The sequence below is a fragment of the Oncorhynchus tshawytscha genome, linkage group LG05 (assembly GCF_018296145.1).
Source record: "Oncorhynchus tshawytscha isolate Ot180627B linkage group LG05, Otsh_v2.0, whole genome shotgun sequence".
Lineage (NCBI taxonomy): Eukaryota > Metazoa > Chordata > Actinopteri > Salmoniformes > Salmonidae > Oncorhynchus > Oncorhynchus tshawytscha.
In genome coordinates this window covers 46,325,334-46,339,571 of record NC_056433.1, presented here as the reverse complement: position 1 = coordinate 46,339,571, position 14,238 = coordinate 46,325,334, and the positions used below count along the sequence as shown (strand labels likewise).

The 14,238-nt window shown below is 44.2% G+C and overlaps 1 protein-coding gene across 3 annotated transcripts in view; it reads left to right on the top strand.

Annotated features, from left to right (window-relative positions):
• Positions 1-14,238, top strand: part of LOC112250665 (FYVE and coiled-coil domain-containing protein 1) — a 60,614-nt gene that overhangs the window by 18,964 nt on the left and 27,412 nt on the right. For all 3 annotated transcript variants that reach the window (XM_024421009.2, XM_024421007.2, XM_024421008.2), the window contains exons 4-11: positions 912-1,037; positions 2,216-2,322; positions 3,065-3,208; positions 3,342-3,435; positions 3,633-6,146; positions 6,363-6,455; positions 10,631-10,749; positions 13,671-13,838. In XM_024421009.2, coding sequence (XP_024276777.1) covers positions 912-1,037; positions 2,216-2,322; positions 3,065-3,208; positions 3,342-3,435; positions 3,633-6,146; positions 6,363-6,455; positions 10,631-10,749; positions 13,671-13,838 — 3,365 coding nt within the window. The remainder of the gene's footprint in view (positions 1-911; positions 1,038-2,215; positions 2,323-3,064; positions 3,209-3,341; positions 3,436-3,632; positions 6,147-6,362; positions 6,456-10,630; positions 10,750-13,670; positions 13,839-14,238) is intronic.

Here is a 14,238-nt window from a genome sequence, read left to right as displayed (position 1 = left end):
TGTAGTGGTTGTAATACATCTGGTCAATAGTAATTTTAGCAGCAGCGTAGGTGTGAGGGGGAGCAGTAGTTGTGAGCCATTTAAGTCTTATGGCCAGGGGATAGAAGCTGTTTAGCAGTCTGTTGGTCTGAGCCATGATGCACCGGTACCATCTGCCCGGATGGGAACAAGGCCCTAGCACGCAATGACTACATCAAGCTTGTGACTCTACAAACAGGTTGGATGCATTTGCGGTTAGTTTTGGTTTTGTTTCAGATTATTTGCTGCCCAATATAAATGAATGGTAAACAATGTATTTTCTCATTTTGGAGTCACTTTTATTGTAAATAAGAGTAGAATAGGTTTCTGAACACTTCTACATGAACGTGGATGCTGCCATGATTACGGACAATCCTGAATGAATCATAAATAATGATGAGTGAGAAAGTAACAGATAGGCAAAGATCATACCCCCAAGCCATGCTAACCTTCCCTGTTATTGGTAATGGAGAGAGGTTAACATGTCTTTGGTGTATAACCTTTGACTCTCTAACTTTCTTTCTCATCGTTATTCATAATTCATTCAGGATTATCCATAATCATGGTTGCATCCAAATTAATGTTGGTTTCTTGATTTTAGTTTGTTATTATTTGTGTACTTTTTTACTGCACTGTTTTGAGCTAGTAACACAATTTTGTTGCTGCACCTATCTGCTAAACTGTGTACACATCCAATAAACTTTGATTTGATTTAGGGGTGGTTTCCCAGACACAGATTAAGTCTAGTCCTAGACTAAAAATCTAATCTGTCTCCAGAAGAATCCAAGTCAAATCAAGGCCAACATGCTATGTTCACCAATATGACATTGTTCACATCGCTAAACAGTATGTCATGTAAGATTTATTGCCAACACGTCATCTACACTATTCAGTTTGACCAGAAGGAGAAGACAACATTTCTTGGCACCAGAAAAGACTACTGGGATTATTTCAGCGACTGTCTGGCCAAGATCAAAGGCGCCAACGATGGTATCCGCTTTGTCAAATCCATCCCAGAGGTATGGAGATCTGCACTTTTAAAAGTCAATTATAAGGATTGTCAACTGTTGATACACAACGTTTAGTAGTAATTCATATGTAATATTGTTGTATCTTCAGAGGTTTTTTTGACACCGTTTTATGGGTCCCAGCAAACACTGTCACCATTTCTGTGTAACCTCTATCTGAAGTTATGTATAATATTACAGTTTTGGGTCTTAATGTTTGTTTGTTTTTTACCTAATATGAAATAATGAAGGAACAAATATACTTGATCTACAAATGATGTACCAAATCCACTCAGACACATATTTCACAACAGTGATTGCAGGGATTGAAATCGACCTGATCGCTAATACTCCTGACATTGCAACTGTCATGGATTGCTTAATTAACGTATATGCATTCAGTTCTCTGTCTCGCTGATAACTAGGTAACTGCCAAAATAAAGGAAACACTTGAGTAATTGAGCGATTTTAAAACGTATATTGAAAGCAGGTTCTTCCACACAGGTGTGGTTCCTGATTTAATTAAGCAATTAACATCCAATCATGCGTAGCGTCATGTATAAAAATGCAGAGTTACCTATTATTTGGGCTACCATGGCTAGGAGAAGGGATCAGTGACTTTGAAAAAGGTGTCTCAAAGGAGCATGTGTGTGTGTGTGTGTGTGTGTGTGTGTCTGTGTGACAGTCACCAGATCTCAACCCAATTGAACCCTTATGTTTTCCACCACCATCAACAAAACACAAAATTATGGAATTTCTTGTGGAAGAATGGTGTCGCATCCCTCCAATAGAGTTGCAGACACTTGTAGAATCTATGCCAATTTGCATTGAACCTGTTCTGGTGGCTCGTGGTGGCCCAACACCCTATTAAGATACTTTATGTTGGTGTTTCCTTTATTTTGGCACTTACCTGTTGTTATAAGTACATGGGGGAATTTGGCATGCCATGAAACACAAATACTCTTTGTAAGCAGGATCTACACAACAGATGTTGCTGAATATGGATGAATTATAAACCACTTTTGAGGAATTAAAATGTCTGACAAACGTTGATTTGAACTATCCTTTTAACGGACATGTTCAGGAAGCACATATGCTCATTCTAGGCCTCATTGGTGCTGCAGCTGAACAGCTATCACATATATTTGCTGTACAACACTGTGAATATGTTATTTACTTTCCCCTTCCAGCTGAAGACATCTCTGGGGAAGGGCAGGGCTTTCATTCGCTACTCCCTGGTGCACCAACGACTGGCCGACACTCTGCAGCAGTGTCTGATGAACCAAAGGGTAACCAGGTAAAATTCAACCCGGCACAGGATTTACAGAGGTCATGGGTTAAAAACCCTTAGGCAAAGAGGGGTTCATCTCTCAAATATGTATCACACGTGGGAATGACAAAGTGAGCAGAAAGTCTCAAACCTGACACCACTTCTGGAACAGTTTTAGGGGTTGAACATGGATGCGTAGGGTCAAATTTATGGAACATAATCATGTTTGGCTAAATTAAGGGACTGTTAGCGTTTTGGTTGAAGTGACACTTCATTAGACATAGACTACTGTTCTGAGATTTGGACTGATCTGACGGTAAGTTTATTGTTTCGAGTAAACATCATTTCCCTTCATTTCTCTTCCCTTGTGGGGTTTTACTTCTATAAATGTATTTCTCTGTTCCTCAGGTGAGTAAAGAGAGTGTGCCTGTACTATGGCGCCAAAGGTTACTGGAAGCAGTGTCCAGTGGGTTTTGGAGGGGTTGACATGTTTTCAGATGTAGTCAAGATATATTGTACAGATCTGCTTCTCAAAAAGTTGCTTCTCCCTTCGTAAAGAGTCGTGTCTGTGTGCTCGATGTACTTGTGAAATGTATCTGTGTGTTTACAAAAGGGATGTTCATTTTTCATATATGCACTGTACTTTTTGTGAGGGCCAAGGTAATTGGATATAACCAACAGGCTAAGTATATTAGTGAAGGTATTTCTTTGTGAATGTGTGTATTTCTCCTTTCATTCTATCAATATGCTTATCTTCTTCTCTGTGCAGTGACTGGTACTATACTCGCAGCCCCTTGCTGAAATCTCACCTCGGTGTTGACATCATAAGTCACCTGTATGAGCTCAACGAGGTCCAGTTTGACGTGGCCTCCAGGGGTCATGACCTTGACTCGTCTTGGCCCACCTTCGCAAGGTAACCAATCACAAAGACAGAGTGGTTTATAATACATCCCATTCTCCAGGTGCTGTGTATTGGATTGAGGAATTGATGTAGATTAAAACGATACTTGGTGATGTCACCTCATCACGTGTTTTCGGAAATCCAGGAGGACACTGGGCATGCCCAACTCACCTGGCCACATGTGGAAACCACCCAGTCGCAGCTCTAGCATCAACAGTCTGGCCAGCACCTACTCACAGGTACTGACACAGCCCGCCTTCCTCCTCAAAGCTTTTATTCTGCTGGCACTATTATGAACTGGTCATATCTTAACATATCATATTGCTAGTCATATTGCTCAGATTATACCATGATGAAACGTAAAACCATAAACTGAGTGGTGTCATCTGTACTCAATCTAATACTCTCTTTCCCCAACCACCCTAAACCACCGCAGCAGGCTCATGAGTTCCTTGGCAGCCCTGACAATGGCCCAAGCATGCTGAGCGAGTTGAACGAGTTGTTGCCTTCCAGCGTAGAGGTGAGTATGTTGGACGAGCTCCGCCTGGAGCTGGACCAGTCGGAGCTGAAGCAGCGGGAGCTCCTGGACAGGGTACAGCAGATGGGGGAGGAGGGTGCTGAGCTCAGACGTGTGGTGGTGGAGCTACAGAGGCAGCTGGACGTGTCGCTGACCGCCCAGGAGAAACAGCAGGGAATGCAAGGGACCCTGAAAGACCTGGAGGCACGGGAGGAGGCCTTGTCCTGTGAGCTGGAATCCCTGAGGGCTGGGGAGAGGGCCAGGGAGATCGAAAATCGCCACCTTCAGGAGAAGCTGGCATCCGCAGAGGGGAAGAATGTAGAACTAATGACCAAACTGGATGGGGTGTTGGATGAGAAGGGCCAGCAGGCGACAAGCTACTTTGACTCGGCACAGAAGATCCATGAGCTACTGGACAGACTGAAGGAGGCTGAGAGGGGGAAGATAGAGGCTCTGGCAGAGGGAGAGGATAGGAGGAGACAGGCCGACAGGCTGGCAGATGAGCTAAGGGTCAAAGAGGTGGCACAAAAGAAGGATGAGGCCAAGCTCGAGTCGCTGTCAAAATCCATTGCAGAGGGGAACGCTAAGTTTGCGGAGTGTGCAGAGGAGCAGCGTAATGCCATTGACAAGCTGAAGGGGGCATTGACTTTGAGAGAGAAGGAGGTCAACAACCTGCAGAGGCAGCTGCAGGACCTCCAGAGTGTTCTGGAAGAGATGAAGAGACAAGCAGAGGAGGCCAGAAACAGAGCCGAGGAGGAGAAAGAGGAGATCCAGGAAAGCATATGCAGTCTGAAAGAGGCCTTGGAGGTGGAACAACTCTACCTGAAGGAGCAGTTGAAGAGCAGAGAGGCGGAGCTGCTCTCCAGTATACAGAGGCTTCAGCACCTGGAGGTCCAGAGCCATAGCCTGACAACGGAGAGGGACATCCTGAGCGCCAACCTCTCCAAGATGGAATCTAGCATCAGGGAGCAGGCCAATAAAATTGAAGAGTACAAGACTCAGTGCACCAACCTGATGGAGCTGAATGGGAAGTTGCTTGACACAGTGAAGAGGAATGAGGAGCTGAAGAAGGAGCTGGCAGAGAGCCGGGCAGCCCTGGAGGGCGAGGTGGCTGCTCTCAGGGCGTCTGACAAGCACCTGAGGGGCCACCTGGACGACGCCAAGGTAACAGTGGATGAGAAGGACAGGAAGTTGCGTGAGGAGAACCGGGCCTTGGACGAGAGTTTACAGAGGGCAGCCATGGCCGCTGCGGTCTCAGATGCCTCTACCAAACGGCTGGAGCAGGAGAACCAAGGCCTGAGGGAGGAGCAGGCTACGGTGAGGGCGGCGCTGAGCTCCATGCAGGAGGAACTGAAGTCCATCCACGGGCAGATTGGAGAGCTGGAGAAGAGCTTGGGGGCATCCCGCAGGAGCGAGGCCAGCCTGCAGGAGCAGCTCAAAGACCGGAAGGCCCAGCTAGAGAACAAGGAGAAGGGCTGTGCAGAGCTCCAGGCCAGGGTGGAGGCCCTGGAGGCCAGAGGAAGGACACTGGAAAAGGCTAAGGCAGATGCAGAAAATGCCTGTGCCAAAAAGACAAAGCTGATAGAGAGGGTCACCACTGAGAAACAGACGGTGGAGAGAACACAGCTACAGAGAAGCTCTGCCCAGGCCAAGGAGAGCCAGGAGGTAGCCGCCAAGCTGACTATGGTGGAGTGCCAACTGGAAGTGAACATGAAGGAGGTGTCCAGGTTCCAGGCAGAAGTGATGGATTTGAGAGTGCAGCTGAAGACCTCTGGGGAGGACAGGATGAGGAGCCAGGCCCAGCTGGAGGTGATGGAGGCCCAGAAAGACGCACTCAGTACCCTAACAGAGCAGCTCAAAGCCCAGACCGAGGCACTTAACCAGAGGCACGTGGCCGAGCTCCTGCAGTGCAAAGAGAGGGAAGAGGCTCTGAGCAGGGAGCGTGACCAGGAGGCAGCCACCCGGTCCGAGTTGGCTGCCGCAGAGGCCTCCACCAGGGGAGAGCTGGCCACGCTAAAGGCCCAAAATGAGAGGCTGGCCATGGAGAATGCTGAGATACGTGAAGGCCTCCACCGGGCCAATACAGAGATGGCAGAGCTTGGGATGACTATCTGTAGACTGACAGCAGAAAGGGAGGAGGCCAAGGAAGGCTGGGTGGGGGAGGCAGACAGGATAGGGGAACTGGAGGAGAGAACTTCCGGGAAGGTGGAGCGGCTGGAGTCCTGCATGGCTGCCATGCGCCAGGAGAACACCGGCCTAAGAGAGGAACTGAGGATGACAGAGCACCTTCCGGGAGCCATGCTGGAGCTGCAGGACAAGCTGGAGAAGGCAGAGTGCCAGGTGAGGAGCCTCCAGGACACCAGTCTGGAGGAGATGGAGGCGGTCAAGTTCCAGATGAGCTCCGAGAGCATGAATCATCAGAACCAGATCAAGGTGAGTTTGGCTGGATTTCTGTCAAAAGCCTGTGACAGGGGGGAAATTGTGATTAATTAGACATTTAATTACTGTGTGTGAATCAGAACACATTTACCTCTTTATAAAACAGTGTGCTTTTGCTCTGCAGGAGCTGCAGAATTCTCCTCACTTTCATGTTTTTGAATGACCGATTTGGCACAATTTGAGCACTTGTATGTTTTGCTCTCTATCCAGAGTCTGAAAGATGAGCTGGGGAAACTGAGGGTCCAGCTGCCTAAAGAGCAGGAGAAGGTGTCCAGTCTGGAGGCTAAAATCTTTGAGATAGAGGTCTGTATCTTCACCTCTTTCATTATTCACATATGACAGAGAACATTATAACAACTCTAATGCAATGGTAAATCTTAGCGTTGGGGGGGCCCAAAATATTTTTTATTATTATTAGAATTATGGGCGCAAAAGTTGGCGGTGGCGTGAAAGGGCTGGATTTTGATGAATAAACAGGTTGTGTGTGTGTTGAGGCTTCTCTGGCCAGTCAGAACATGCTCCATGGCTAAATATGTGGTTGCTTCATGTTGTGTATTTACGGTATTTTATGTATTGCGTTGTCATCAACTCCAATTAGAATGTTAGTCCGTTATAGCCTAGTTTATTAAATTCACTAGAATATTGATAAGACCTGAAAAGACACTGTATATTTTTTTTTTTTTAAACGAAACAACAACTTGTTCTAAATATGCTATGTCTAACTACAGTTACTGGCACCATAATTACTCCCCAAAGGCGTATAATACAGACCAGGCAACTTAGACTATGGAAGGTTTTACACACATCCAAACTTTTCACAGGAGCTGGATAAAGATCCAATATAAAGAGAAAGGGGGAATGTCCACTCACCGTTATACTGCTCACAAATGTAATGTTTTAATAAACATCATGGAACCATCTTATGGATCATATTTGCACTCCTCTGGAAATAGCAGACGAAATTGCATCGCATCCGAACCATGTACGTTCTCACCATAAACCCATGGACGGTGAATCTTTCTAATTAAGTTAGTTTTTTTATAAAATTAAACGAAAAACAATAAATCTTTTTTTTTTAAACCAACAATATTTCTAAATAGGATCGGATCCGAAGCATGATATCATAAATCGCTTCTCTCGTTACATGGCACTGTGTGCACACGTAGGCATAAATGTCTTAACGCATAACATTCACACGTCTATACAATATGCTAGGCTCCTGTCAATTGTATTGTTACCTTCAGTACGAGTTAAAAGACACACTTGCTCATTCAAGAGTTTGTTTATTTTTACTATTTTCTACGTTGTAGAGTAATAGTGAAGACATCAAAACTATGACATAACACATATGGAATCATGTAACCAAAAAAGTGTTAAACAAATTAAAAAAAATTGTTATATTTGAGATTCTTCAAAGTAGCCACCCTTTGCCTTGATGACAGCTTTGCACACTCTTGGCATTCTCTCAACCAGCTTCATGAAGAAGGCTTTTCCAGCCATCTTGAAGGAGTTCCCACATATGCTGAGCACTTGTTGGCTGTTTTTCCTTCACTCTGCCTGGAGTTGTGTTTTGGGTCATTGTCCTGTTGAAAAACAAATGATAGTCCCACTAAGCGCAAACCAGATGGGATGGCGTATTGCTGCAGAATGCTGTGGTAGCAATGCTGGTTGTCTGCCTTGAATTCTAAACTAATCACAGACAGTGTCATCAGCAAAGCACCATCACACATCCTCCTCCATGCTTCACGGTGGGAACCACACAAGGTGAGATCATCCATTCACCTACTCTGTGTCTCACAAAGACACATAGGTTAGAACCAAATCAAATCAAATTTATTTAAATAGCCCTTCGTACATCAGCTGATATCTCAAAGTGCTGTACAGAAACCCAGCCTAAAACCACAAACAGCAAGCAATGCAGGTGTAGAAGCACGGTGGCTAGGAAAAACTCAGCAGCACGGCCAGGTGGACTGGGGACAGCAAGGAGTCATCATGTCAGGTAGTCCTGAGGCATGGTCCAAGGGCTCAGGTCCTCCGAGAGAGAGAAAGAAAGAGAGAAAGAGAGAATTAGAGAGAGCACACTTAAATTCACACGGGACACCGAATAGGACAGGAGAAGTACTCCAGATATAACAAACTGACCCTAGCCCCCCGACACATAAACTACTGCAGCATAAATACTGGAGGCTGAGACAGGAGGGGTCAGGAGACACTGTGGCCCCATCCGAGGACACCCCCGGACAGGGCCAAACATGAAGGATATAACCCCACCCACCTTGCCAAAGCACAGCCCTCACACCACTAACCAAAAATCTCAAATTTGGACTCATCAGACCAAAGGACAGATTACCACCGGTTTTATGTCCATTTCTAATTTTTCTTGGCCCAAGCGCTTCTTGTTGTTGGTGTCCTTTTAATAGTGGTTTCTTGGCAGCAGTTCGACCATGAAGGCCTGATTCACGCAGTCTCCTCTGAACAGTTGATGTTGAGATGTGTCTGTTACTTGAACTCTGTGAAGCATTTATTTGGGATGCAATCTGATGTGCAGTTAACCCTAATGAATTTATCGTCTGCAGCAGAGGTAACTCTGGGACTTCCTTTCCTGTGGCGGTCCTCATGAGAGATAGTTTCATGTCGCTTGATGGTTTTGCGACTGCACTTGAAGAAACTTTAAAAGTTCTTGAAATGTTCCATATTGACTCACCTTCATGTCTTAAAGTAAAGATGGACTGTCGTTTCTCTTTGCTTATTTGAGCTGTTATTGCCATAATATGGACTTGGTCTTTTACCAAATAGGGCTATCTTCTGTATACCACCCCTACCTTGTCACAACACAAACTGATTGGCTCAAACGCATTAAGAATGAAAGAAATTCCACAAATGAACTTTTAACATGGCACACCTGTTAATTGAAATGCATCCCAGGTGACTACCTCATGAAGCTGGTTGAGAGAATGCCAAGATTGTGCAAAGCTGTCATCAAGGCAATGAGTGGCTACTTTGAAATATATTTTGATTTGTTTAACACTTTTGTTATTTCATGATTTCATATGTGTTATTTTATAGTTTTGTTGTCTTCACTATTATTCTACAATGTAGAAAATAATAAAATAAAGAAAAACCTTGGAATGAGTAGGTGTCCAAACTTTTGACTGGTACTATATGTGTGAGGCAGATTCTCCAAAAAATCTGCTTTTGATATGGCATTATAGGAGGACTGAATAGTTTGGAGGAGGATATCTTTTGCAATCGGACAAGGGTAGCTCTTTGAAAATGGGAATGGATAGCCTACTTGAACAAGAAAAATGCAGGTATGTGAATAATGAAAAAGCATGAGGACAAAAACCTCAAATGTTTCAAAGCACTCTGTTGACCATTTAAAACCTCTATATTCATAAGCTACTTTTAATATCGCAATGCTACTAAACCAGCCTTGATTAAGGGGAAGGTAGGCTATGCTTGTTTTTTTAATCAAATTAAATGAAATAGTTTTTTTATAAACACGATTCACTGTCACAAAAGACGCATCTCTCCTTCCATGGGCACTGTGCATCATGGCTGGATAGTCTGCGCTTTCTCTCTCAAAATCCATTCCATTATCAACTGCATTACCGTTAAGATGTGCTTTTTGTGAGTCTTAAAACTTCCCATTACTACTGCATGAAATTGTCACTTTTGTGCTTGTTTTTAAGGCAACATCTCAAATATTGACACCCCTCCCACCTCGGCGCAAGCGATCTGTTGTTAGACAGGCAAATTACCGAACCTGGCGTTAGGGCTGTAAAATGCCAGTGCTGCAGTTTTTACAAGACGAAATTACAAACTAACGTGCGTTTGACATAGCGCCAGACGAAAAAATGAAACCACAGTCTTCAATCCCTTATCAAGATAGACCACTTTAGAATACACTGGCGCAGGACAACTGATTGGCTAAATGGCATGTCTGTTTAGCAGCTGACACTGGAATAGCTGAAAGAAAGAATCAGTAAGAGGAATTTGTGAAAGATCATATTGTGTGTAGAAGGAGAGAGTGGATGACAAATCCAGCCGTGGCACATTCATCTTGTCTGCCCTGGCAAAAGTTATGTTTTCATTAGAGAATCAGAGGAATGAATATGAGAAAGGGAAAAGGTAAAAATACAAAAAGGGGGCGAGAGGAGCAGGGCTTCACACACCTGACTGGGTTAATGAATACCCCGAAGATTAGATTAGCTCAGTGTTCATAAGCCGAGGATGATAAAACTGAGGGCAGGGTGGTGTGAATCTCCTTCCTCACCCTGTGTAGAGAGTCTGCCTGTACTATAATACTTTGCTATGATTGAGTGAAGGAGAGAGTTCATTTACAAAGCATCGCTCCACTGTAGACTTCTTAATCCTTTGTCTGTATTTAAAGGGGTCAGCAGTTCATCTGTTTACGAAAGCTTTTTTGGTTCTTAAAAAAAAAAAACGAGTGTATGTTATGATTATGTTTGATGAAGGGGGTGAATGAGGAGTACTCACGGCTGATTGGAGAGAAGGATGCTCACGTCGCAAAGTCGGAAGCCGCTATTCGTCAGAGTGAGGGAGAGATTCAGCGACTGAGAGACTCTGTCACCAGGTATGGCTATAATCCCCCTTCCATTTATCTCTGACATACGGGCTGCGTTCATTTCATACAAAAGTGACTAAAATATTAGTCAAACTCATGTTTTTCAATGGCAAATGACGAGACTATAACTGACTAAATAGACACAGAAAAACTATAACTAAACAGAAATTGTTTCAGTTGACTAAAACGGAACGAGAAAAAATTCTCTGTGAATAAAATCGGACTACTAAATGGACTGGATTAGGATTTTTGGAGAGATTATGCTTTTCAATGATAATAAACACAAGCTAACCAGTCACCATCAGCCTTCTACTTAGCTACCTTTTGCCTGGTTAAGAAACCCAAGCTGCTTTACAAAATAAAAAACAATTAGCAGCATTGAGTTTAATAGTAAAACAAGTCTAGCTATGTTTTTCTCTCCCTTGAGCATAGAAAAGTAGCCAGTCTTTAAATTTGTAGTCTCGCTCAACCCTCCCACTTTCCTCACTGCATTTCATAGCCAGGTTCAGTAGCCAACATGGCCAAGTCTCCCTCTTTCCCTGGTAGAAAACGTCTCGAAAAGCCCTTACCGTTCAAAAGATATGACCCATTATACATTTTTGATTTCTATTGTGCTTTGGCGGCCGCCTCTTACGTTCATGATGCATATCTCGGGCCGTTCTAAAACTGGGTTACTTGCGGACCGGACCGTTAACCATATGTTTAGGCCACACCTTGTTCAGTCATGTCACCTTATTAGTAGGGCCGTGTCGGTCACAAAATGTTGTCAACCAGTGATTGTCAAACAAATAACTGCCTGTCTCACGGTAATTGACCCTTAATTAACATAAACATGTCTATCATCTCCTGGCTTTCACGCACAGCCTACAAGCTACTGATGCAGTCCTTTTGGAACATCTACATTAAAAAAAGTCTAATAAATCCATTTAATATAGCGTACACCAAGGAGAAGCAAAGTATGGCCCATTGGCTGTATCCGGCCCACCGGGCACTTTAAAATATCTATATATTTTTTACCCCTTTTTTTTCTCCCCAATTTCATGTTATCCAATTGGTAGTTACAGTCTTGTTCCATCGCTGCAACTCCCGTTCGGACTCGGAAGAGGCGAAGGAGATTAGTGCGTCCCACGACCCAGCCAAGCTGCACTGCTTCTTGACACAATGCCCACTTAACCCGGAAGCCAGCCACACCAATGTATCAGAGGAAGCTCCGTACACCTGGCGACCATATCAGCGTGCATGTGCCCGGCCCGCCATAGGAGTCGCTATAGAGCGCGATGGGACAAGGAAATCTCGCCCTGCCAAACCCTCCCCTAACCCGGACAACGCTGGGCCCATTGTCCGCCGCCTCATGGGTATCCCAGTCACTGCCAGCTGTGACACAGCCCGGGATCGAACCCGGGTCTGTAGTGACGTCTCAAGCACTGAGATGTAGTGTCTTAGACCACTCAGGAAGCCCCCACATTGATTTCAACAAAAATGTATCCCTCCATTGAATTTCAAAGTCCGGATGTGGCCCTCGAGCCAAAAAGTTTGCCCACCCCTGGACGACACCATTACAATAAATCCATTCTTTATTTTAGACACGTCTAAAGAAACATGATATTAACAAAATGTAGTCTTATTTCAGAAGAACAGAATAGCATACTGAGTTGTCCTTATGTTAGGACCTGATATGGCTATACCATATGGCTATGAGCTACACTAGTTCATTTAGAAGACAAGATTTGCCTAGAATTGAACATAGCTTCATAGAATATAAAGGATATTTTCTCCAAACGATTTCGAAGAAAGTGCGCACATGCGGCTATTCTGTGGAGAGTTTACAAATAAACTGGTCCTCCTATATGTTTAATTTAGAGTTATTTATGCAACTTAAGTTGTGATACAAACGTAGGGCTATATTTAAAAAAAAAAATTGTTTATACATTCTAAGGCTGCATGACGGGACTCTAATGGTGATTTGAAAAAAAGTTGCATGAAACGCATGAGCTCTGATTTTGTTTTTTGTTCAAGCTGCACACACTTCATCAGTCTCTCATTCACAATTTTACAAGCGCTTGATAATATTCTCACCAGACCTCGAATTTCCCAGTGGCATCTCCCTTGTGTGGCTGTAATGCCCCCTAAAGAAATCCATGAATTCTGAGGCCAAATTAATACAACCACTCGCATCAACAACAAAAAATGTAAGCAATGAGGCTGATGCAACAGATCAGAACGTTTTGCTTCAAATGTTGATAAACTCTCTTCACATTATCATCGCAGCAATGCGCACACGGCAGGAGGCTATAAGCGCAAATGTTCCAAAATGCAATCAATTAGCGGGAAAACGCTCTTCCTGAAAGGGATGGCAAATGCGATTATTATTATAAAGATGCCTTTTTAATGGTGGAAAAAGGCATGCACTGTTTCCTGCCTTACTGCACAAGCTGGGAATCATTCACAAGTGATAATACATCATTCACAAATGATAGGCTAATATTGTCACCCATCAGACTATTCTTAATTTAACGTTGTCTTTACATATAATAAATAACATATACTGTATGTCTGTGGTACATGTGTGCTGTATGTACATGTGTGCCTGTGAGAGAGGGAGAGAACATTGGAGAATGCTGAAGCAGGCCTCACTCTCCATTGACTTGCATGGAATTTGCTTATACTGTATAATCTACTCTAGAAGTGTATGAGTGGATTTCTTTAGATATAGTTTTAATATATATATTGGTCCTGACAATCTACAGTATATACCAAACATCATTACGATCTGATCAATTAAACATGTATTCACAGGACTTTAACCCCATGTGTCCAAAGTACAATAGTACAATATAGTACAATATCAAACTCACATTGTAGACAAACGCCAATTCGCTCTTCCATTCGCTTAATCCCTTTCACTCCCTTCTAATCGCTCCCCCATTTAGTGCCGAGGAGGCTCTCTTGGCGGTCCAGGCGGCGCGTGAGGAGCTGAAGAAGAAATTGGAGCAGGCCGAGGTTGACAGGCATAGTCATTGCCTCAGGACGACAGCAGAGATCGACGACCTCTACCGAACCAAGAGCACCCTGGAGGAGCGCCTCATCGAACTAATCAAGTACGCCCTGGGCCTTCCACCCTCCTCTGCACCTGCCCCGAGCCATGGGAGGAAACAGAAAAGTGACAGCTGCACCTTTTGATCTTGTAGAGGGGGCGGAGCTTTGTTTAGGAACTTGAAAGGGTGTTGATGCCTTGTTTTCCCCCCTTTGTTTGGGCGATCAGATGGCATGTTATGTCTGGGTTCTGCCCTCTTAGCTGAGCCCTGGGGGAAGTGTGTGTTCTGAGGATGCTCTCCCATAGCGAACACAGTTTGGGCCTTTGATATGCCATCTCACCACTGACAGCCTCATCTGATGAGAAGGAGGGAGGGAAAGGAAATAGATGGATGGGGGGAAAAGGGTATAAAAAAGTGACACAGAGGAGGGTGACGAAGAAATAAGTTGTTTGGAGACAGACAA